This window comes from Podarcis liolepis (genome assembly GCF_965112155.1).
Source record: "Podarcis liolepis genome assembly, chromosome: 4".
Lineage (NCBI taxonomy): Eukaryota > Metazoa > Chordata > Lepidosauria > Squamata > Lacertidae > Podarcis > Podarcis liolepis.
This window is the reverse complement of record NC_139558.1, coordinates 74,445,995-74,467,240: the sequence shown is the minus strand read 5'-3', so window position 1 is coordinate 74,467,240 and position 21,246 is coordinate 74,445,995. Positions and strand designations below refer to the sequence as shown.

Sequence of the window (21,246 nt, the reverse complement as noted above, 5' to 3'; positions counted from 1 at the left end):
AACAGCAGTGATTAGTTAGAAACAGAAATGAGAGCTCCTCCTTGCATTTGTGCTGGAGGAGAAGAGGAAAGTGGGAGAGTATGCAATCCCAAGGACCTCCCAGACCATGGGTAGGCAAACTAAGGTCTCAGGGCCAGATCTGGTCCAATCGCCTTCTAAATCCGGCCCGTGGACAGTCCGGGAATCAGCGTGTTTTTATATGGCTAGAATGTGCCATTTTATTTAAAATGCATCTCTGGGTTATTTGTGGGGCCTGCCTGGTGTTTTTAAATGAGTAGAATGTGTGCTTTTATTTAAAATGCATCTCTGGGTTATTTGTGGGGCATAGGAATTCTTTCATTTCCCCCCAAAAATATAGTCCACCCCCCCCCACAAGGTCTGAGGGACAGTGGACCGGCCCCCTGCTGAAAAAGTTTGCTGATCCCTGTCCCAGACTCATTCTTATAGCACTAAATGGTGGTTTGCATCAAAATGCAGCCAATTAGTGCACGTGAAAGGTTGATAACAGTCTGTTTAAAGACCAAAAGAACCCTTCAAAACCACTAATAGAGCTTTGATTTTTATGTGACCAGGTTTTGGAAGATGGCGCTTACTTTCACTGGTCTGAAACTACAAGGAGCACTGGGTAGGTTTGGAAAAACAGCATTGACAGACATTGAAGGATATGTGGAGCTGCCAGATGGGAAGGTGACAAACATTTCTATCTACTCAAACTTTTCTGTATGGTAAAATGGGCTCCTTTGTTCTCTATTCACATTTGCCCTGACCCAAATATACAGGACATTGCTGTGCGGAAAGGCATAGCCTATCCAGTGTCTGCTGCTTCTAAATATGATCAGGAGCTTATTCTGTTTTTAATGAAGTTAAAAAAAAAAGCAGCTGGTAAACAGTGGATATGTTTTAAGAATTGGTGGGATATGTTCCCATAGACTGATATCGATCAATAGTTGCAGTAATTGAGATTTCTGAATTGTTTTTAAAGGCACATCCTTGTATAATGCAGTGCCCAGCCCTCTTATGGTTTGTGGCAAACCACTTAGCTGTAAACAAAATAAATCAAAGATAAAGAGAATAAAGAAATACTATTGCAGCACTTAGAAAGCAGCATATGGTTGGACATTATCATTGAACTTATTGTTCCAAAACATTGCAAAAAAAAAAACAACCTTAAAAAAATAGAGAGCCAGTGTGGTGTAGTGGTTAAGAGCGGTAGTCACGTAATCTGGGGAACCGGGTTCGTGTCCCCGCTCCTCCACATGCAGCTGCTGGGTGACCTTGGGCCAGTCACACTTCTTTGAAGTCTCTCAGCCCCACTCACCTCACAGAGTGTTTGTTGTGGGGGAGGAAGGGAAAGGAGAATGTTAGCCGCTTTGGGACTCCTTAAAGGGAGTGAAAGGCGGGATATCAAATCCAAAACTCTAAACAAACCTGGGATCTGTAGTTTACCCTTCACATAGCTACAATTCCCAGTACAGTTCCCGGGGTTCTTTGAGAGGGAAGCATGTTTCAAATGTATGGTGTGCCTGCAGCCTTGGTCTTACAAACATGCCTCATTTGCCGTTTTCCTAGCAAATGTATCTGTTCTCTGTGAAAACTTGGGATGTAACTTACTTCAAATGTAATGTGTCCTTCCCTGTATCCCTTTCCAGATATACATCAATATGACAGAATACTAATGCATTTTGTTTTGTCTGCATGTAAGGTACTTTCAGGGTCAGAATGGGGCAACTTGTTGCTCTGGGAAGGGGGCCTCATAAAAGTGGAACTTTGTCGGCCTGGCCGTAAAAATTGCCACAACGGCCCAATTAATCAGTTAGTTCTGGATGAGGGAGAGGTGGTCACTGTTGGATCAGATGGATATATTAGGGTGAGTATTTTCCTAAGTCTTTCTTTGGGGGGGGTATGTGTTTTCTTAATATGTTTCTTCTTTATACACTTAATATTCGAGTGTACCCAGGATTATTCATGGGTTGATGGTACTGTTTACTCTTCTGCACTTTGTATCAAACTATTAACAGTGGGATGCGGATGGCACTGTGATCTAAACCACTGAGCCTCTTGGGCTTGCCGATCAGAAGGTCAGTGGTTCGAATCCCCACGATGGAGTGAGCTCCCATTGCTCTGTCCCAGCTCCTGCCAACCTAGTAGTTTGAAAGCATGCCAGTGCAAGTAGATAAATAGGTACCACTGTGGCGGGAAGGTAAACGGCATTTCCGTGCGCTCTGGCTTTCGTCACAGTGTTCCGTTGTGCCAGAAGCGGTTTAGTCATGCTGACCACGTGACCCGGAAAGCTGTCTGTGGACAAACACTGGCTTCCTTGGCCTGAAAGCAAGATGAGCGCTGCAACCCCATAGTCTCCTTTGACTGGACTTAACCGTCTAGGGGTCCTTTACCTTTTTTATTAACAGTGACCACTGGTTTTTACTAATGATATTCCTACTCAAGTGGTAGGTTAAGCTTGCCCTCCTGTGCCCAAAGACAGGAAGTGCAGACAGGTCTTTGACCTTTAGTCACCTCTCTCCTTCTCAATCTATTTCCTGTCTTGGCCTGGAGCAGACTTGTGTACTGACAAAGACCTGTTTGCATTTCCTGTCTTTGGGAAAAGAGGGCAGCATAATTCATCATGTAATGTGTTCAACACCTTTGAGCATGGGTAGGCAAACTAAGGCCCAGGGGCCGGATCCGGCCCAATCGCCTTCTAAATCCAGCCCGCGGATGGTCCGGGAATCAGCGTGTTTTTACATGAGTAGAATGCATCCTTTTATTTAAAATGTATCTCTGGGTTATTTGTGGGGCCTGTGTGGTGTTTTTACATGAGTAGAATGTGTGCTTTTATTTAAAATGCATCTCTGGGTTATTTGTGGGGCATAGGAATTGGTTCATTTCCCCCCCTTCAAAATATAATCCAGCCCCCCACAAGATCTGAGGTACAGTGGACCGGCCCCCTGCTGAAAACGTTTGCTGACCCTTGGATTTGAGAAATGCCATTCATGTATTCTGTAACATGTTCTTGACACATTAGTAGCACATTAATGATGGTTTTACCCTTCTTGATCAATTCTGTGATGCTTCCCAAGTTGGACCACATGATGGCTGTCAAAGAGGCAATAGCACAACAAAAGTGAGACAAGAAACCCACTAGGACAGTTGTGAAATAGGAAGTTGCAGGAAGTGCATAGCTTGGAATTAAAGTGGTTATGGCTACCCTGAAACTTTTGCAGGCACAAATAGCTTTGAATGCGGGATGACCTATGACTACCCCAATAGTGACATGAGCATGCATAATAAAGAATGCACAGTGAAAAGAACCCAAATAGATGTGTTGGTTAATGTGCCTGTTGTTTCTTGTGTAAACAGAAGAGCCCGCACAGCCTCAGAAATAACTTTCTCTCTGTCACAGTCCTGACAAAAGTTGCCTCTCTGAAACTGCTTTCTGCATTTGAAGGGAAACATCAATTGACACCAGTGACATCAACTGAGGCTTCCCTTGAAATCCAGATAGCATCTTCAAGAGGCCATTTTTTGTAAGAAGCACGGTAGGGAGAGACAGGTTTAAACTATCCCCTCCCATCAGTTACATGTGAATGAAAAATCCTTTTGAACTGCTCCTTCCCTTAGGTTTGCTCATATTAGCCAAATTTTCACATTTAATGCATTGGTACTGGCATTTGGCAACCATAGATAATATTTTCTTTTCTAAACTCCATGAAGGTTTGGGATTTTGAAACAATAGATACAGCTGATATTGTGGATGACACTGGACTGCTGGAGGTGGAACACATTAACGAACTTTTAGTTGGCAAAAATGTAAATCTGAACTATATGGTGAAAATTCATGAACGTGGAGAACCATTTTGGTATGCTCAGGTAAGCATTGTTTTAGTCCTCCCCTGTGGTATATAGTCAAAATAAACCAACACGGCTACCTATCTGTATGTGGTATATAGGATTGTGTTGTTGTTGTCTTTTAGGGTGCGCATTAGTCAGTAGAGAATGTGTGCCCTGATTCAGTGGTGCACACAACCCTTTTTCATGTGTAGGATGTAATGATGTCATGGTAACATTTGAAGCTAAAGCAAAAAACCAGCCACCAAACTAGGAAAGTACCACTGTCAGGCAAAACAAAAAAATAAAAATGGAAGGAAGGAATAAAACTCCAGGGGCTTGAATGAATCTTATTCCAGACCTTGCAGCTTGGAGGAAGGGCAAGGCTGAGCGTTCAGTTCTCACTTCCTTTCATACAGTTCCTGTTAACCCTAAGGGGGAACCTCGCATTGGCACCACTAGGATGTAAGAATAGTCACTACAGGGATGTGAATCTTGATGGTTGTTGGCAGGGAGAAAAGGCTAAGCCCCTCGTGCACCATTGCCCTAGTCTGGCCTCCTTGTGCCTGCTGTGTATGATTTCAAAAAAATTAAAAACAGTGACGTGGGACAAGTTAGTTGTTGATTTGCTTGGGAAAGTGCAGCTAAATTTCTCTGAACCCAAGCCAATGTGTTTCGGAGAGGGATGTAAATACAGTTTGAAGTAATAGCCAAAAGCTAAGTGTGTTTTTCTTCTTCTCTAGGATGCCAATGGAGCCATCTGGAAGCTTGATTTGAGTTTCACAAATGTTGTAAGTTTTCCTTTCTGTTTTGTTCCCCTGCTTTCCCCCCTCAATCATCCCTCCACTGTACTTGAGTTATACCTGATAGTTAAATAGAAGCTAATATTTTATCTTTAAAAGATGTGCAGCTTCTGTGGTTTATTACTTTTAAAAAGATGGTCTCAAAAATGTCAGTACTAGTTGTTTGTGGTTCCAATGGTGCTGCTGCCTCAGTGGAAAGTATTCATGCAAGGTGAGGCACCCACTTTCCCCTCTTTTGTATTTAAAGCCCCCCTCCCAGACTTTACGCTGTTTCTGTGGATGTAATTTGGCTCCAATCCAATCTGGGCTTCCCATTGGCTATTTTCAGGAACAGAAAAACATAGCGGGAGTTCCGCTCAGATCTTTCATGTCTTGTTAGCTTGGCCCTAAGGATTCAACAAACAAGGTCTACAAAAGAACAGATATAAGGCACCACTGATGTTTCCTCCTTGAAAATACAAATACAGTGGTGCCTCGTAAGACGAAATTAATTCGTTCCACAAGTTTTTTCTTCTTGCGGGTTTTTCGTCTTGCGAAGCACGGTTTCCCATAGGAATGCATTGAAAATCAATTAATGCGTTCCTAGGGAAACCGCTTGCCAGGCTGGCGGTGCGGAGAAGGGCTTTTCTCCGCACCGCAAGCCTTCAGGACAGGTACGGGAACAGAGGGGAAGGGGCGCAGCGCTTTCCCTCTGTTCCCGGGGCTTGCGTGGGAGGAGGGTTTTTCCTCCCCACCGCCAACATTCAGAACAGCATTCTGAATGTTGGCGGTGGGAAGGAAAACCCTCCTCCCACCCCAAGTCTTCAGGAAAGCCATCCGATGCCGGGCGGCGGGAGAAGGCTTTCCCCCTCCCCCTCCCGGCATCGGAGCTTCGTCCCGATGCCGCGCGGCGGGGGGAGACGTTCCCCCTCCGCCGCCGGGCATCGGGGCTTCGTCCCGATGCCGCGCGGCGGGAGGAGAAGTTCCCCCTCCGCCGCCCGGCATCGGGGCTTCCTCCCGATGCCGCGCGGCGGGGGGAGACGTTCCCCCTCCGCCGCCCGGCATCGGGGCTTCGTCCCGATGCCGCGCGGCGGGGGGAGACGTTCCCCCTCCGCCGCCCGGCATCGGGGCTTCGTCCCGATGCCGCGCGGCGGGGGGAGACGTTCCCCCTCCGCCGCCCGGCATCGGGGCTTCGTCCCGATGCCGCGCGGCGGCGGGAGGCTTTCCCCCTCCGCCGCCCGGCATCGGGGCTTCGTCCCGATGCCGCGCGGCGGGGGGAGTCGTTCCCCCTCCGCCGCCGGGCATCGGGGCTTTGTCCCGATGCCGCGCGGCGGGAGGAGAAGTTCCCCCTCCGCCGCCCGGCATCGGGGCTTCCTCCCGATGCCGCGTGGCGGGGGGAGACGTTCCCCCTCCGCCGCCCGGCATCGGGAGGCTTTCCCCCTCCGCCGCCCGTCATCGGGGCTTCGTCCCGATGCCGCGCGGCGGCGGGAGGCTTTCCCCCTCCGCCGCCCGGCATCGGGGCTTCGTCCCGATGCCGCGCGGTGGCAGGAGGCTTTCCCCCTCCGCCGCCCGGCATCGGGGCTTCGTTCCGAAGCCGGCGGCGGGAGGAGGTCCGAGGACAGTGGGGAAGACGCGCTGCGCTTCCCCGCTGTCCCTGAGATTTCCCTATGGGCTGTCGTCTTGCGAAGCAAGCCCATAGGGAAATTCGTTTTGCGAAGCGCCTCCAAAACGGAAAACCCTTTCGTCTAGCGGGTTTTCCGTCTTGCGAGGCGTTCGTCTTGCGGGGTACCACTGTAAACTGATTTAAAACCCGTGCTTTTTTATGGGGGTACTCAAGGGTGTGTAGTACCAGCACCTCCCCCCCAAATGTTAAAAGTGTGGCACTTGCTGTAACAACTTCATGGTGAGCACCAGCAACTTTTTTTTCTAAAAAGAAAAAGAGCACTGTTAAAAACCATTAACAAATATCAGTGTTTTTTGTCGTTGTTTATCTGATCTTCAATTTGTGCCCTAGATTGAAAACTAGGAACCCCAGTTTGAATGTCCAATGCATTTTAGAGATCAAATTTTCAGAGGGGCTTTAATGATATGTCCCTTGGTGACTCTGTTACTCAAAACTTTAAAAATACTTTTACAAACAGGCCTCTGAAAAAAAAAAATTATTTCTTTCTCCCTGTAGACTCATGATCCAGAATGCCTCTTTACTTTTCATTCAGGAAAGATAGAAGCCATGTGTGTATCTCCAGTCACCTATATCATGGCCACCACTGGTCTTGACCGTAAGTACACAACTTTTTCCTTCTGACTCCTCCCACACTCAGTTTTCAAGGTTAAAATTAGTTACGTTAAGTAGACACGTTTGGGGAATAATCCACAGATCACTTGTAATGGTGTAGTTTCTTTGTTTTTTCAGCACCCCCGTGTAAAATGTGTGGCTTAAATTTTAGAAAGCAACGGAGATCTAGCCTCCTTCTTATCCTGATCCTGTTAACCATCTAACGCAGGTTCAGTTCGTGTCTTTGATTTCATTGACAATGTGCAGTTGACTGAGATGAAGTTTAAACAGGGAGGAACAGCAATGGTCTGGGCACCAACCGTGGTAAGTAGTGCAAGATAGAAAGAGGAAGTATCTGGATGATAGTGCAAGACGGAATGGGGACATCCATGGCTGGAGCCTAGCTGTTTTAATGTACAAATGGCTTATGGTTTATACTGCCCATCTCTTAAGATGGAGCATAATGAGATTGAGGAGCACGTTGTCTGGATTGTTCTTCATTCCTGTTCCTCTAGCTTCCCAGACTGATGTCCTCCAGATGTTTTGAGCTGCAGAGGTCTGCTGGTTGGGGTGAATGCAAGTTGTAGTCCATAACATCTGAGATTTTCAGTTTTGTTTTGATGGATTTTCATATTTATTATTTGGCAAACATTTAACTTTTACGGATTTTGTTTTTTGCGCCCCCTCCCAAGTTTTCCGGTGTCAGTGAAAGAAAATAGTTTAGTATTGGTATTTGTGAAGAAAATGCTACTCACAACATGGTTTATTTTCCCTCTGTACAAACAATAACACACTTTACATAGATTTATGAGATGATGTATAGGGCAGGGTTTAAATTAGCTCTTAATCGCAATGTTGTTCTGTTTTCTTGAAGGTAAATCCCAAGAAAGGCATAATGGTTGTAGGTTTTCAAGATGGCGTTGTACGCGTTATTGAACTTTTCGATCCAAAGGGACTTCCTGTTGTATCTGGACGGGACAAAGGAGCACCTGCAGCCTTGCGTCTGAAACAGGCGTTCAAACCTCATACAACTATAGTAACAGCTTTGGCCTATGAGCGTAATGGGGAATTGCTTGCCACAGGGGTATGTTTCAACCAAATCTAAAAACTGTTTTGTTTTGAATGTTAATGAAAATTTACTGCTGCGAATGCTGAGATGTAGATGATCAAACTGAACTTCAGATTGTTCATTACCTAAGAATTAAGGTCCAAGACCTTTTTGAAATGAGAGATTTTTGCTGATCCATACAAGTTTCAGCGTATAATGAGTCAGTTCAGAGAATTATTCAGGAGATTTTTTGACACCTCTGCTTCTCACATCATCTTAGCTTCTTCTCTGCTCCTTTGAGGCCCAGCTCAGCGAGAACATTTGGCTGAGACTTTAAAAGAAAGGCTCGTTCCTTAAGGATTCATGGAAAGGTTTTAGATTTGATTTTGCATGTTAAAGTCATCAGTGTTGTGTTTTTGTATATGTTCTGTGCTTTAAACCATGTCTTCTTCTTATGTAAGAATTGTTTGATTTTTAAAAGTTTTTTAAAGCCCTTTCTCTTAATTACAGTCATTACTGACTTTATAGTGGGTATTGGCTATAGATCGCCAAGCCAGACTGAATACTTGGATGATGATTTACTAGAGCAGATAAGAATGTTATGATTACTAAGACCCAGCATGGGTTTCTCAAAAGTCATGCCAGACCAATCTGATTTCTTTTCTTTTCTTTTATTTTTTGATGGAATGACACACTTGGTAGATCAGGGCAATGCTGTGGACATAGTTTATCTTGATTTCAGTAAGGCTTCTGACAAAGTCCCCCATGATATTATAAAATCATAGAATCATAGAGTTGGAATAGACCACAAGGGCCATCGAGTCCAACCCCCTGCCAAGCAGGAAACACCATCAGAGCACTCCTGACATATGGTTGTCAAGCCTCTGCTTAAAGACCTCCAAAGTAGGAGACTCCACCACACTCCTTGGCAGCAAATTCCACTGTCAAACAGCTCTTACTGTCAGGAAGTTCTTCCTAATGTTTAGGTGGAATCTTCTTTCTTGTAGTTTGGATCCATTGCTCCGTGTCCGCTTCTTGCGAGGAAGTTGGTAAAATGTGGGCTGAACGAGGTAACTGTTAGGTGAATTTGTAGCTGGCTGGCTGACTGACCGAACCCACAGAGTACTCATTAATTGTTCCTTGACATCCTTGTAACACTAGGTGCAGCTTTTGTATATCAGGGTATATACAAGTGATACACAAAAGTAGGCTTTTGTATATCAAGGTTGATGCTAAAACAGAGGATTGTGTAGTGGTGGGACTCTGTTCTTTGTAGCAGCAGACTAGCATGGCTACTCTTGTGGAATGCATGGCTTTATTCATTCTTCCGTCTTTTCCTTCCCAGAGTAACGATAAAACTGTGTTCTTCTTTAACGTTGAAGAGAAATATGAGCCAATTGGCTTCCTCTCTGTCCCAGGGCCAGTTCAGGCATTGCAGTGGTCTCCTCTTTCTCATGTGAGTAGCGGTGTTTTTCATAGTATTTGCATCTCATGATTTGTGTTGTAACACATTGCAATGCTGTGTTTATCAATTGGTGGTTATGTTGTCATCAGTAACTGGCATTTAACACCCCCCTCCCATGAAGCATTTCTGGGGCAGGGCAGGGACTGGGTCCAAGATCCCTCTGTTCTTTGGGAATGCCCCAGTGATTCAACTCCCTTTCTATGCCAGCCTGGAGCTGGGGTAACTAATCCCCACCCCACTTTGGCAGCAATGGGTGAAATTTAGAGTATCTCAAAATCTGCATGAGAAATATATAATGCCCACTTTCTGCACCGCTCACTTTGGCCAACATGAGCCATCAGGGAAGTGGTGGGTGATCTGCCACTTCCATTCCCTCTTGTTTACAACTAAGTTTGTGTTTCATTTTGGCAACAGTTGTCTCTGAGCTCCGACCTATTTTTAAGAACATAAGAATGTTTCACCATCACCATCACATACACATGCCTGACACTTGTGTTTCATGTCCTTCTTTTGTAGCCTGAGAGCACGCTACTTATTTTCTGCAAGAATGGCATTGTTGTCCAGGTTCCTGCTCCAGACCCTGGGAAATACAACGCAGCAACCACCTATAGGATAAAAGACTTGCCTACACAATATTTTCGTTTCTGCAGCATAAAATCTCGGATTCTGGTAAAGCACCACATGCAAATAAGGAAATGCAATCCTAAGGAAAGATAGTATACTGAAGTAAGAAATGCTGAGCTCGTTAGTTATTGTGGTCCTGGATGTAAGACTGCAGCTAAGGACTTTGTAGCCCAGCAGAAACGATTTCCTAAAATATTAGGCTCTGCACGTGTTGATTATGAATGTGTCTGCCTCCAGGATCAGAGAGGCCTTGCCTCTGAATGCCAACCGCTAAAGAACAATGGCAGATGTGGGCTGCTGCTCTCAATTCCCAAACAGATAAAACTAAGCAATACACACACACACACACACACACACACACACACACAGTTATTGAATGAAGTCCTATCTGTGGGCTTTGCAGACGTTGCCAGTGGGAGAAGGATGCTGGACTAGAAGGGATTTTGGTGTGATCAACACAGTAGTTTTTTAATGCTCTTTTTTTACTGGCTCTTTTAAAAAGCTTGAAGAGGAACTCGAACGCAGAGAAAAAGTGAGAATAGAGAAGGAGAAAGCAAAGCAGCAGTGGATAAAGCAGCAACTGGATGAGGGGAAAACAATGGAAGAAATTGAATTTCCACAGGAAGAAGCTGTGGAAGAGGAACCACTGCCTGAAATCTACATCCCAGAGACTCCAAGTCCCATCCTGTGTGGGTTTTACTCTCGGCCAGGGAAGTTTTGGTTGTCGTTGGTAAGCCAATCTTTCTTTCTTTTTCACAGATAACAAAATGAGGAGAGCAGTTTCTCCCTTCTTTTATAGTATAATGAGAATACAGTGGTGCCTCGCAAGACGAAATTAATCCGTTCCGCAAGTCTCTTCGTCTTGCGGTTTTTTCGTCTTGCGAAGCATGGCTATTAGCGGCTTAGCAGCTTAGTGGCTATTAGCGGCTTAGTGGCTATTAACGGCTTAGTGTCTTAGCGGCTTAGCGGCTATTAACGGCTTAGCGGCTTTAAGAAAAAGGAAACAAACTCGCAAGAACTCGCAAGACGTTTCGTTTTGCGAAGCAAGCCCATAGGGAAATTCGTCTTGCGGAACGACTCAAAAAACGGAAAACTTTTTCGTCTTGCGCGTTTTTTGTCTTGCGAGGCATTCGTCTTGCGAGGTACCACTGTACAGCTTAAATGGCCGAAGGAGCTGGCTTTCCACATTGTATGCTTTCACCTTGGTCTTAGTTCTATTTGAAAGCGGTTTGAGTTTTTTTGTTTCACATAGAGGGCTGCATAGCAATCTCTCAGGACTTCAATAGTGGCATCACTACCATTGTCAATTTTGATTGGCAACCTCAGTTTTGCTGCCAACCTCAGATGCAAAGTGAGATTAAAATCTAAACGGTGAAATGCAAAAGGTAAAAACCACAAGATGCAAGAATGTCATGCAGAATCTGGATGTGTCTTAAACATGCAAGCATAGTTTTCACTCTTGTTTCTTTTCATTCTAGTGCTGTTCCCCATCTTTTGTTTAATTTTTTAAGCAGAATTGCAGGCTTATTTTTCAAAGGAAGCCCTTTACCTGGAGGTAGAAATGAAGTGTGTTTGCCTATAATATGGTATGAAATACAACTGGTGATGAAACCATTTTTGGGAAAGGAGGAAGTTTTAGTCTGGAATTTTCCAAACTGTAACAGATTAATGGGGGGGGGGGGGAGAGGAGAAGGAAGGAATCAAGAAATAAAGTTAACAACTCTTCATAACTCACTGTTTCCTTTAGGGAGAGTATGATACTGGATTCCTGTTCCACTGTGCATTTTCTCATCAGCAAGGTGACAAAGAACCTGAGGCTCGGAAAGATGAACCTTTTGCCTATATTCATTTAGAAGATACAGAAGACACTGCCATTAGACGGATTGTGTTTTGGTAATGCAGCTTTTACAGTATGTTGGTTGGTTTCATGGGTTGAGTTGGGTTTTTAAAATAAGTGTGAAACACTTGGTATTTGTTTGTTTTTCTTTTATAGACTATATGCCTGTGTATATATTTGCAGGAGCTGATCTCTTGATATAATGGCAGGCTGGTTAGCACTCCATGACTGTCAACCCCTGAAAGTAGTATTTTGAGGAAATATTATGGAATACTATTAGACATACTGAGACATACTGAATTAGTTTAAGCTGTTACTTTTGCATCCTGGTCAGGGCATATAGCAGGACAAGAAATAAATTTCCCCTTTTTATAACCTTCTTTATAAAAGCCCAAGCATTTGGATTTTAAAAGATTGAAATGATTTCCATACATCCAGTAGCAAATGTGGCTCCAGACTAGCTCGGGGGGCCCTTCCCACTGACCCAATGGTTCTCTTTTCACCCTCATAATGTATATGCTATGTATATGTATACTATATGCATGCAGATATAGAGGTGGGTTGCTGCAGCACTGGGTTGGCTGGTCCCCCCCTAAATGTGTATCCTCGAGGAGCTGCCTTTTCTCTGCAGAAATCAGGGTAGAGCAGGCCCCAGGTGCAAGATGCAAGGGTGAATGAAGTGGTGGTTGGGATGAATTCAGGTACCCTTTTGTATGTATCTATGTGGAAGAGAGAGAAACAAGGGATTGAGAGGACGGTGGGATGGTATGGCCATTGCGGTGCATTGGCTTTTGTCAGCGGTAGCCGCTCTGTTGGAAATAATGAATCCCACGCCAGGGGTGGAGGAAGAGGGGTGCGGTAGGGGCGGTCCGCCCCAGGTGCCACCAGTGAGGGGGGTGACAAAATGCTGGGTGGCACTCACTGCGGGGCCTGCAGCATGCCCGAGTCACATGTCTCTCCTGGGAGTGATGAGGTGGCTTGGGCACCCGCAGGCTCCGCGCTGCCCCAAATGGTCCACCCGCCACCTCCCCCTCAGCTGTAGGGCAGCTGAGTGGGATGAGGCAAACAGACTCCTTGGAGGCCCCACAGTGCGTCCGTGGGTGGCTGGCCTCACCCCTGGGCACAGGGCATGCGTGCCGCCCCAGGTGCCCGATTGGCTTGCTCCACCGCTGGCCAATGCTGATGCTAGGAGGAGCCACAAGTCAAAGTGGTGAAGATAGCAGTGAGTTTGTATGCAAAGAGTTCATAAGCATCAGTTTATGAGTAACTTGAATTGGATTTAAGAGATGTTAAAGGCTCCAGAAGCCTCCAACCCACCTGTTCATATACCTTTTTAAGGTAAAACCCTAAAATGTGACACAGGTCACAGTCACACTATGCATTCAAAGCACATAGATCCACCCTCCGAGAATCCTGGGAACTGTAATTTATGATGGGTGATTGGAATTGTAGGTCTGTGATGGGTGATTACAGTTCCTAGGATTATTTGGGGAAAGCCATATGCTTTAAGTGTATAGTGTAGATGCAACCACAAATGGTTAGATATGGTTCCATTAAAATTGAGGAAACACTGTGATTTCCCCCCCAATCCATTAGTCAAAAGCTGCAGAAAAGATCTCTGCCAGTATTATCTATTTCCCACTAGAACTTTGGATGCCTCGCATTACACGGGCCTTCTTAGGATTCATAGAAGAATACTAAATATTGGGGGCAAGTGGAACTTACACTGCCTTCGGTTGAGCTGTTCCAAACTGTGTTCGAGAGCAGAACTACTGCTGGCTCAGCTGGTGTAAGCCTGGCAGTGGAAAAACAGATCTTTGAAATAGAGCTTGACATACACTGCTCTTCATAACAGCATGAGTCCTGCCAAGTTGGCAGGTTATGTGGCTGAGCTGAATAGAAGTTAGGATTCAGGACAAGTCCCTCTGCCTGGTCCCATCCCACTACTTCCCCAGAATGCCCATTTTTCAGGGCTTACAGCCATGTAAAATTTGTCCATCTTTGCTCAGCTGACTAAATCCTGGCTGAGCTTGGATGTGAGAGTTATGCTGGCATATCTTTGGTTGAACCAGGATTCAACCTTGCCTGGCTGTGCTAGGAATTGGTTGCCTGAGCCTGAGTTTCTGGATCCTAACTTGCACATACCAGTAGATCTTGGGTTTGAATTGCTCCCTTAGATATCCATTTTGCAGGGCATTGTGGAGAAAGTAATAACCCTGAGCTGTTTATGTTTTGATTACTTCCACAGCTCCACTGGCTTGCTAATGATCTGTGGCATGCAGGATGGAGCAGTGCGAATCTACGCTCTCCACCAGAAATGGCTCTCAAAAGACAATATAGCTGGATATTGGTCATACAGCATGCATGATAATAACTATGGGCAAATTCAAGGCATCTGTCCAAGTTTTGATGATCGGTTTCTTGTGACCTGTGGAGCTGATGGCAATATCTTTACTTATAACATCCTTTCAGCTGAGGAGGTTAAGAAAGTGCTAAAGGCTAAGGTGCCCTCTCCAAGGGTAAGTGACAGCCAGGAAGATAGGCCTTACTTCATATTTTAAGTGCACAATTATTGGGAAACTTTCAGCTGTTTCTCCTTGATGAACATTTTTTTTTCCAGTCTCCTTAGGGTTGGGCAGCGGGGAGGTTGATTACTAGAAAGACACCATTGTGTCTTTTATGTCCTATATGAATTATAGTACTGTGCTTTTGAGGAGCTGCATGCATTTCCAACCTAACTTCAGGAACAGCCATGCCAACTGTTGACAGTGCCATCAATTGTTTGATTACATTCTTCCACAGAGAGGCCTCGAAAGAGAGAGACCACCAGAAGATATTGAGGATCCTACTGCCTACAGGTAAAGCTGCCGAAAGATAGACTTTGTTTCTGAATCCCTCATGAGGAACGGGTTTCACTAATGGCCTCTTTGAAATGGCAGTGCACCCTCATCCGGTGTGGCATATTGACAAGTCATGTTGCTAAAGCTATCTCCTCAAATATCTATCTAACTTCTGGATTGGTGCCTGGGATGCCAGTATGAATTAAGAGGTCAGATCTAGATGACTTCTAGATAAGCACTCTCTACTCTGTTGAAACAGTTCTTTAGTGCATAAAGGTTTCAAACCCACCCAGCCCACCTCAAAAGCCACTGTTGGCTTTGTCAGGATAATTGTGGTGCAGCTTCTGTCAGTTTTTTAATCATTCATTTGGTAGCTCCATCTAATAGTTCAGTTCTATACAAATGTATTTGTTTATACAACACTGTTTCAAAGAGCTTATTATCAAAATATAGCAAAACTGAATATTTTGGAGATTGAATCGTAGAATTGTAGAGTTGGAGGGGACCCCAAGCTGTATAATTTTTGCTGTAAAAAACCTTTACTACATAATGAAATGTTATGCTTTTCTGTAGGCCCACTTCCAGAGTTTAGGTTTAAACTGCTCCATCGTCTTTATTTTCTCACATTTGTAGTATTGAAAATGCCAAGCAAAAAAAGGAACACGATTACATAATGAGGATAGCAGAACAAAAGAAATCTGTTAAGAGACAAGAACTAAGCACTCTAAGGGAGGAGTTTCAGAATTTGCTCCAAATGAACCGTCAGCTGCCATCTCACATGCAACTTCACAGAGCAGTATGTATGGTTTTTCTTTCTTTAGAGGTACAAATTAATGCCTTAGTGTGGCTTGTATTTTTGTAATGGGTCAATGTTTATTTTGTTTTATTAGGATTTTTATGCTAAGGGCTCAGGTCAGTTTGCAATTTAAATAAAACAACCAGCCAAAAGTGAGTCCACTGCTTCTGTGTTTACTCCCAATAGTTGAAACAACGAAGCCTGCTATTTTCTTAAAAAGAAAAATGCCTGTTTTGCTTTTTACAGTTGTGCTTTTCATGCATTTCTTAGTTTAGCCTTGATAGTTTTCAGATTCCCAGTGTGTTTGAATTGCTTTGTCCTATAAAGGTGGTTCCAACCTTTTTTCCATGGTTAAAGTATTTAGCCCAGTACTTCCAAAGGAACAGCTTGTTGGAACACCAAATACCAGTAAATTAGGAGGGTATTCATGTCATTTTACTATGCATGTAAAGTGTAAAGCAGATTAAGAACTACAAGATTTAGCTTTGGTTCCATGTATATGTAGAGATTGACTAATACATTCAGGTGATTGCTTTGAACAGTGAATCTTACAAGTAGACATCATTGGGAACAGTTTGGAAGTAGAGAAATTAATTACCGTATTTTTCGCTCTATAAGACACACTTTTCCCCTCCTAAAAAGTAAGGGGAAATGTGTGTGTATCTTACGGAGTGAATGCAGGCTGCGCAGCTATCGCTGAAGCCAGAAGAGCAAGAGGGATCGGTGCGCGCCGATCCCTCTTGCTCTTCTGGCTTCAGGGATAGCCAGGCAAAGCCTCTTCGCCCCTCCCTCTTCACTCAGGAGGATTTGCGTTGCTTTCGCTGAAGCCAGAGGAGCGAGAGGGATCGGTGTGCACTGATCCCTCCTGCGCTCCTGGCTTCAGGGATAGCCGCGCAAAGCCACTTGAGCGCAGCTGGAGCGCTCCTGCCTCTTTGCTCAAGAGGCTTTGCGTTGCTTTCTTGTTTCTTGTGTTCCTCCTCTAAAAACTAGGTGCGTCTTATGGTCTTATAGAGCGAAAAATACAGTAGCTGTGGTGTGACTATGACTGCTTTAAAATATTGTTAAAGTTGCTGACTGGCTGTTTCTAAATTAGGCAAATTGCTGATGGCAGTTAGGATTTCACCAGTATTTTTATTTCTTCATTCATTTTATTTAGAATACGTTTATCTCACTCTATAGCTCCAAAAGGCTCTAAAAACCAGCTTGCAAAAAGATCAAAATAACATCACAATCTATGTAGCACAGGAGCAGAAATTACATCTTGCCCTTGGTAGAACTATTCAGAAGAAGAGGTGCATTCTGGTGATGGCGAAAGAGGGGGTGGGCAACATGGTCAGGGAACAGCAGAGTCCTTTTTTGCCTCAGGTGATGAAACGGGATGGGCCACCCCTTGTTTGTAAACAGATGCTGGGGTACCTCTGATTCTGGATGCGTTTGGACTTCAGCTCCCATTATCCCACGCCATTGGCCATTCTCGATTGGGCTGATGAGAACTGGAGTCCAACAACATCTGGAGGGCCACAGTTTTCCCATCTCTGCCTTGGACCATCATGATCCATCACATCCCAGCATCCGGGAGCGCTGCTGAGAAGCAGAATAGACATCCAGCAAACAAACCATCACTGTAACCTCCATCAAATGAAATACTGCTTTTTCAATACGCAGCAATTTGAGTTGGACCGCAGAATCCGTGCAGAGATGGACAGAAAGACCGCGCATAAGATCCGGCTCGTCCTAAAGGAATTGGCCTGGGAGCAGGAGAAACATCGCATTGGGCTGCAGAAAGTAGAGAATCGGCAAGTGCCATTTCCCCTTGCCCTCAAGTTTTGGGAGAGATTCTTCATTTGCTAAGATGTTATATTTAAGCAAAGTTTTTGTTTTATTCTTAAAAAGCTGGAAACTTTTCCTTGAAAACTGAAGTCTTTCTGGTTACAGATAGGTAGCCGTGTTGGTCTGCCATAGTCAAAATAAAAAAATCCTTCCAGTAGCACCTTTAAGACCAACTAAGTTAGTTCTTGGTATGAGCTTTCGTGTGCAAGCACACTTCTTCAGATACCAAAGTCTTTCTGGTATTACTCATTTTGCTTGAGAACATAAGAAAAGAACGGGGTAGGATTAGAGCAGATGCCTCTTTCCCAGTGTTCTGTTCTCACAGGAGCCAAACAGATGCCCATGGGAGGCAGACCAGCAGGACCTGGGGACTCTCCTGCTCCTGTTTCCCAGCAGCTGGTATTCAGAGGTATACCGACCTTCATCCTAAATAATAATAATAATAATAATAATAATAATAATAATAATAGTAATTTATTTATACCCTGCTCATCTGGCTGGGTTTCCCCAGCCACTCTGGGTGGCTTCCAACAAAACACTAAAATACAATAACCTATTAAACATGTGTATCTGAAGAAGTGTGCATGCACACGAAAGCTTATACCAAGAACTAACTTAGTTGGTCTTTAAGGTGCTACAGGAAGAAAATTTTTTTTATTTTGACTATTAAACATGAAAAGCTTCCCTAAACAGGGCTGCCTTCAGATGTCTTCTAAAAGTTTGGTAGTTATTTTTCTCTTTGACATCTGGTGGGAGGGTGTTCCGCAGGGCAGGTGCCACTACCGAGAAGGCCCTCTACCTGGTTCCCTGTAACTTGGCTTCTCGCAGCGAGGGAACCGCCAGAAGGCCCTCAGTGCTGGACCTCAGAGGCAATATATAGCCATCAAGACAGGTAGCCATTGGTAGCTTTATTCTCCATGAATTTGCCTAATCCCCTTTTAAAGACACCCAGTTTGTGCCTTTGCTACAACTTGAGGTAGCAAATTCCATTGTTTAGCTATGTTCTCTGTGAAGAAGTGCTTCCTTTTGTCTGTCCCGAATCTCCCACCATTCTGTTGGATGACCCTCACTCGGTTTTAGTGTTATGGAAGAGAAAGAAAAACTTCTCTCTGTCAACTTTCTTCACGCCAGGCATAATTTTACGTGCCTCTATCACAGGCTTCCTCAACCTCGGCCCTCCAGATGTTTTTGGCCTACAACTCCCATGATCCCTAGCTAGCAGGACCAGTGGTCAGGGATGATGGGAATTGTAGTCTCAAAACATCTGGAGAGCTGAGGTTGAGGAAGCCTGCTCTATCATGTCTCCCCTTAGTTTCCTTTTTTTTCTAAACTAAGCGTCGCAACCATTTCTCATAGGACAGGTGCTGCATCCCCTTCATCATTTTGGTTGCCCTTTTTCTGACCCTCTTCCAGCTGTGCAACATCAAGAACTGTACATGGTGTTCCTAGTGGAAGGACACCCATAGATTTGTATGAAGGTAGATAGGTACCGCTCCGGTGGGAAGGTAAACGGCGTTTCCGTGCGCTGCTCTGGTTTCAGTGTTCTGTTGCGCCAGAAGCAGCTTAGTCATGCTGGCCACATGACCCGGAAAAACTGTCTGCAGACAAACACCGGCTCCCTTAGTCTGTGAAGCGAGATGAGCGCCACAACCCCAGAGTAACCTGCGACTGGACTTAACTCTCATGGATCCTTTACCTTTACCTTTATTATCCAAATACCTTTTGCTTTTTATTTTCAGCCCCTTTCCTAAAGTTCCTAAAATTCACAGCTGCTTCACACCAGGTTGATACACTTGTAAGCAAGTGTAAAGTGATGATGCACATTGGGGCAAAAATCCCTAACTTTGCATATAAACACTAAAGGGATCTGAGCTGACAGTTATAGACCAGGAAGGGAGTTCTTTGGGTGGCACAGAGAAAGAGAGAACTACACAATGCTGCAAACTCCATCTAATTTTAGCTCTAGCCCTTCCCAGCGGCTGCCATGTAATAATATTAATAATAATTTATTATTTATACCCCGCCCATCTGGCTGAGTTTCCCCAGCCACTCTGGGCGGCTCCCAATCAGTGTTAAAAACAGTACAGCGTTACATATTAAAAACTTCCCTGAACAGGGCTGCCTTAAGATGTCTTCTGAATGTCAGGTAATTATTTATCTCTTTGACATCTGATGAGAACCGCCAGAAGGCCCTCGGCGCTGAATCTCAGTGTCCGGGCTGAACGATGGGGGTGGAGACGCTCCTTCAGGTATACAGGACCGAGGCCGTTTAGGGCTTTAAAGGTCAGCACCAACACTTTGAATCGTGCTCGGAAACGTACTGGGAGCCAATGCAGATCTCTCAGAACCGGTGTTATGTGGTCCCGGCGGCCACTCCCAGTCACCAGTCTAGCTGCCGCATTCTGGATTAATTGCAGTTTCTGGGTCACCTTCAAAGGTAGCCCCACATAGAGTGCGTTGCAGTAGTCCAAGCATGAGAGCATACACCACTCTGGCGAGACAGTTCGCGGGCAGGTAGGGTCTTAGCCTGCGTACCAGGTGGAGCTGGTAGACAGCTGCCCTGGACACAGAGTTAACCTGCGCCTCCATGGACAGCTGTGAGTCCAAAATGACTCCCAGGCTACACACCTGGTCCTTCAGGGGCACAGTTACCCCATTCAAGACCAGGGAATCCCCCACACCAACCCGCTCCCTGTCCCCCCAAAACAGAACTTCTGTCTTGTCAGGATTCAACCTCAATCTGTTAGCCGCCATCCATCCTCCAACCGCCTCCAGGCACTCACACAGGACCTTCACCGCCTTCACTGCTTCTGATTTAAAGGAGAGGTAGAGCTGGGTGTCATCTGCATACTGAGGAACACCCAGTCCAAACCCCCTGATGATCTCTCCCAGTGGCTTCATATAGATATTAAAAAGCATGGGGGAGAGGACAGAACCCTGAGGCACCCCACAAGTGAGAGCCCAGGGGTCTGAACACTCATCCCCCATCACCACTTTCTGGACACGGCCCAGGAGGAAGGAGCGGAACCACTGTATGACAGTGCCCCCAGCTCCCAGCCCCTCTAGACGGTCCAGAAGGATGTTATGGTCAATGGTGTCAAAGGCCGCTAAGAGATCCAGCAGAACTAGGAAACAGCTCTCACCTTTGTCCCTAGCCCGCCGGAGATCATCAATCAGAGCGACCAAGGCAGTTTCAGTCCCATGGTGAGGCCTGAATCCCGATTGGAAGGGATCCAAATGGTCCGTTTCCTCCAGGCGTGCTTGGAGTTGTTCAGCAACCACCCGCTCAATCACCTTGCCCAAGAATAGCAGATTTGAGACTGGGCGATAGTTGGCCAAATTGGCCGGGTCTAAATATGTTTTTTTAAGAAGCGGTTTAATGACCGCCTCTTTCAGCGGGTCTGGGAAGGCTCCCTCACAGAGGGAAGCATTCACCACCCCACAGAGCCCATCGCCCAGCCCTTCCTGGCTCGCTTTTATCAGCCAGGATGGGCAAGGATCAAGGAGACAGGTGGTCGGTTTCACTTGTCCAGGCAGCCTGTCCACATCCTCGGAGGTAACAGATTGGAATTGATCCCATGTAACAGGACCAGACAGAACTCTAGCACTCTCCCGCCCTGGCCCTGCTCCCACGGTGGAGTCTACCTCCTTCTGAATCTGAGTGATTTTATCTGCAAAAAACTTTGCAAAAGCATTGCAGGAGATCTTGGGGTCCCTACCAGGCCCCAGTGGTACAGGTGGTTCCGATAGATTGCGAACCACCTGAAAAAGTCTCCTGCTGCTGTTTTCTGCAGATGCAATGGAGGCAGCGAAGAAGGCCCTCTTCGCCGTCGCCATTGCCACTTGGTAGGCTCGACGTTGAGCTCTAGCCCGTGTCCGGTCTGATTGAGAATGAGTTTTCCGCCACCAGCGCTCTAGCCGTCT

The 21,246-nt window shown here is 45.4% G+C and overlaps 1 protein-coding gene across 1 annotated transcript in view; it reads left to right on the top strand.

Moving 5' to 3' along the window:
* The window catches only part of CFAP44 (cilia and flagella associated protein 44), a 51,390-nt gene that overhangs the window by 9,492 nt on the left and 20,652 nt on the right, over window positions 1–21,246 (top strand). The window contains exons 8-22 of the mRNA XM_083500884.1: window positions 573–687; window positions 1,703–1,867; window positions 3,712–3,867; window positions 4,569–4,616; window positions 6,787–6,886; window positions 7,112–7,206; window positions 7,757–7,966; window positions 9,276–9,386; window positions 9,912–10,064; window positions 10,522–10,749; window positions 11,767–11,912; window positions 14,105–14,375; window positions 14,659–14,714; window positions 15,330–15,492; window positions 17,158–17,288. Of these exons, the coding sequence (XP_083357010.1) occupies window positions 573–687; window positions 1,703–1,867; window positions 3,712–3,867; window positions 4,569–4,616; window positions 6,787–6,886; window positions 7,112–7,206; window positions 7,757–7,966; window positions 9,276–9,386; window positions 9,912–10,064; window positions 10,522–10,749; window positions 11,767–11,912; window positions 14,105–14,375; window positions 14,659–14,714; window positions 15,330–15,492; window positions 17,158–17,288 (2,148 nt within the window). The remainder of the gene's footprint in view (window positions 1–572; window positions 688–1,702; window positions 1,868–3,711; window positions 3,868–4,568; window positions 4,617–6,786; window positions 6,887–7,111; window positions 7,207–7,756; window positions 7,967–9,275; window positions 9,387–9,911; window positions 10,065–10,521; window positions 10,750–11,766; window positions 11,913–14,104; window positions 14,376–14,658; window positions 14,715–15,329; window positions 15,493–17,157; window positions 17,289–21,246) is intronic.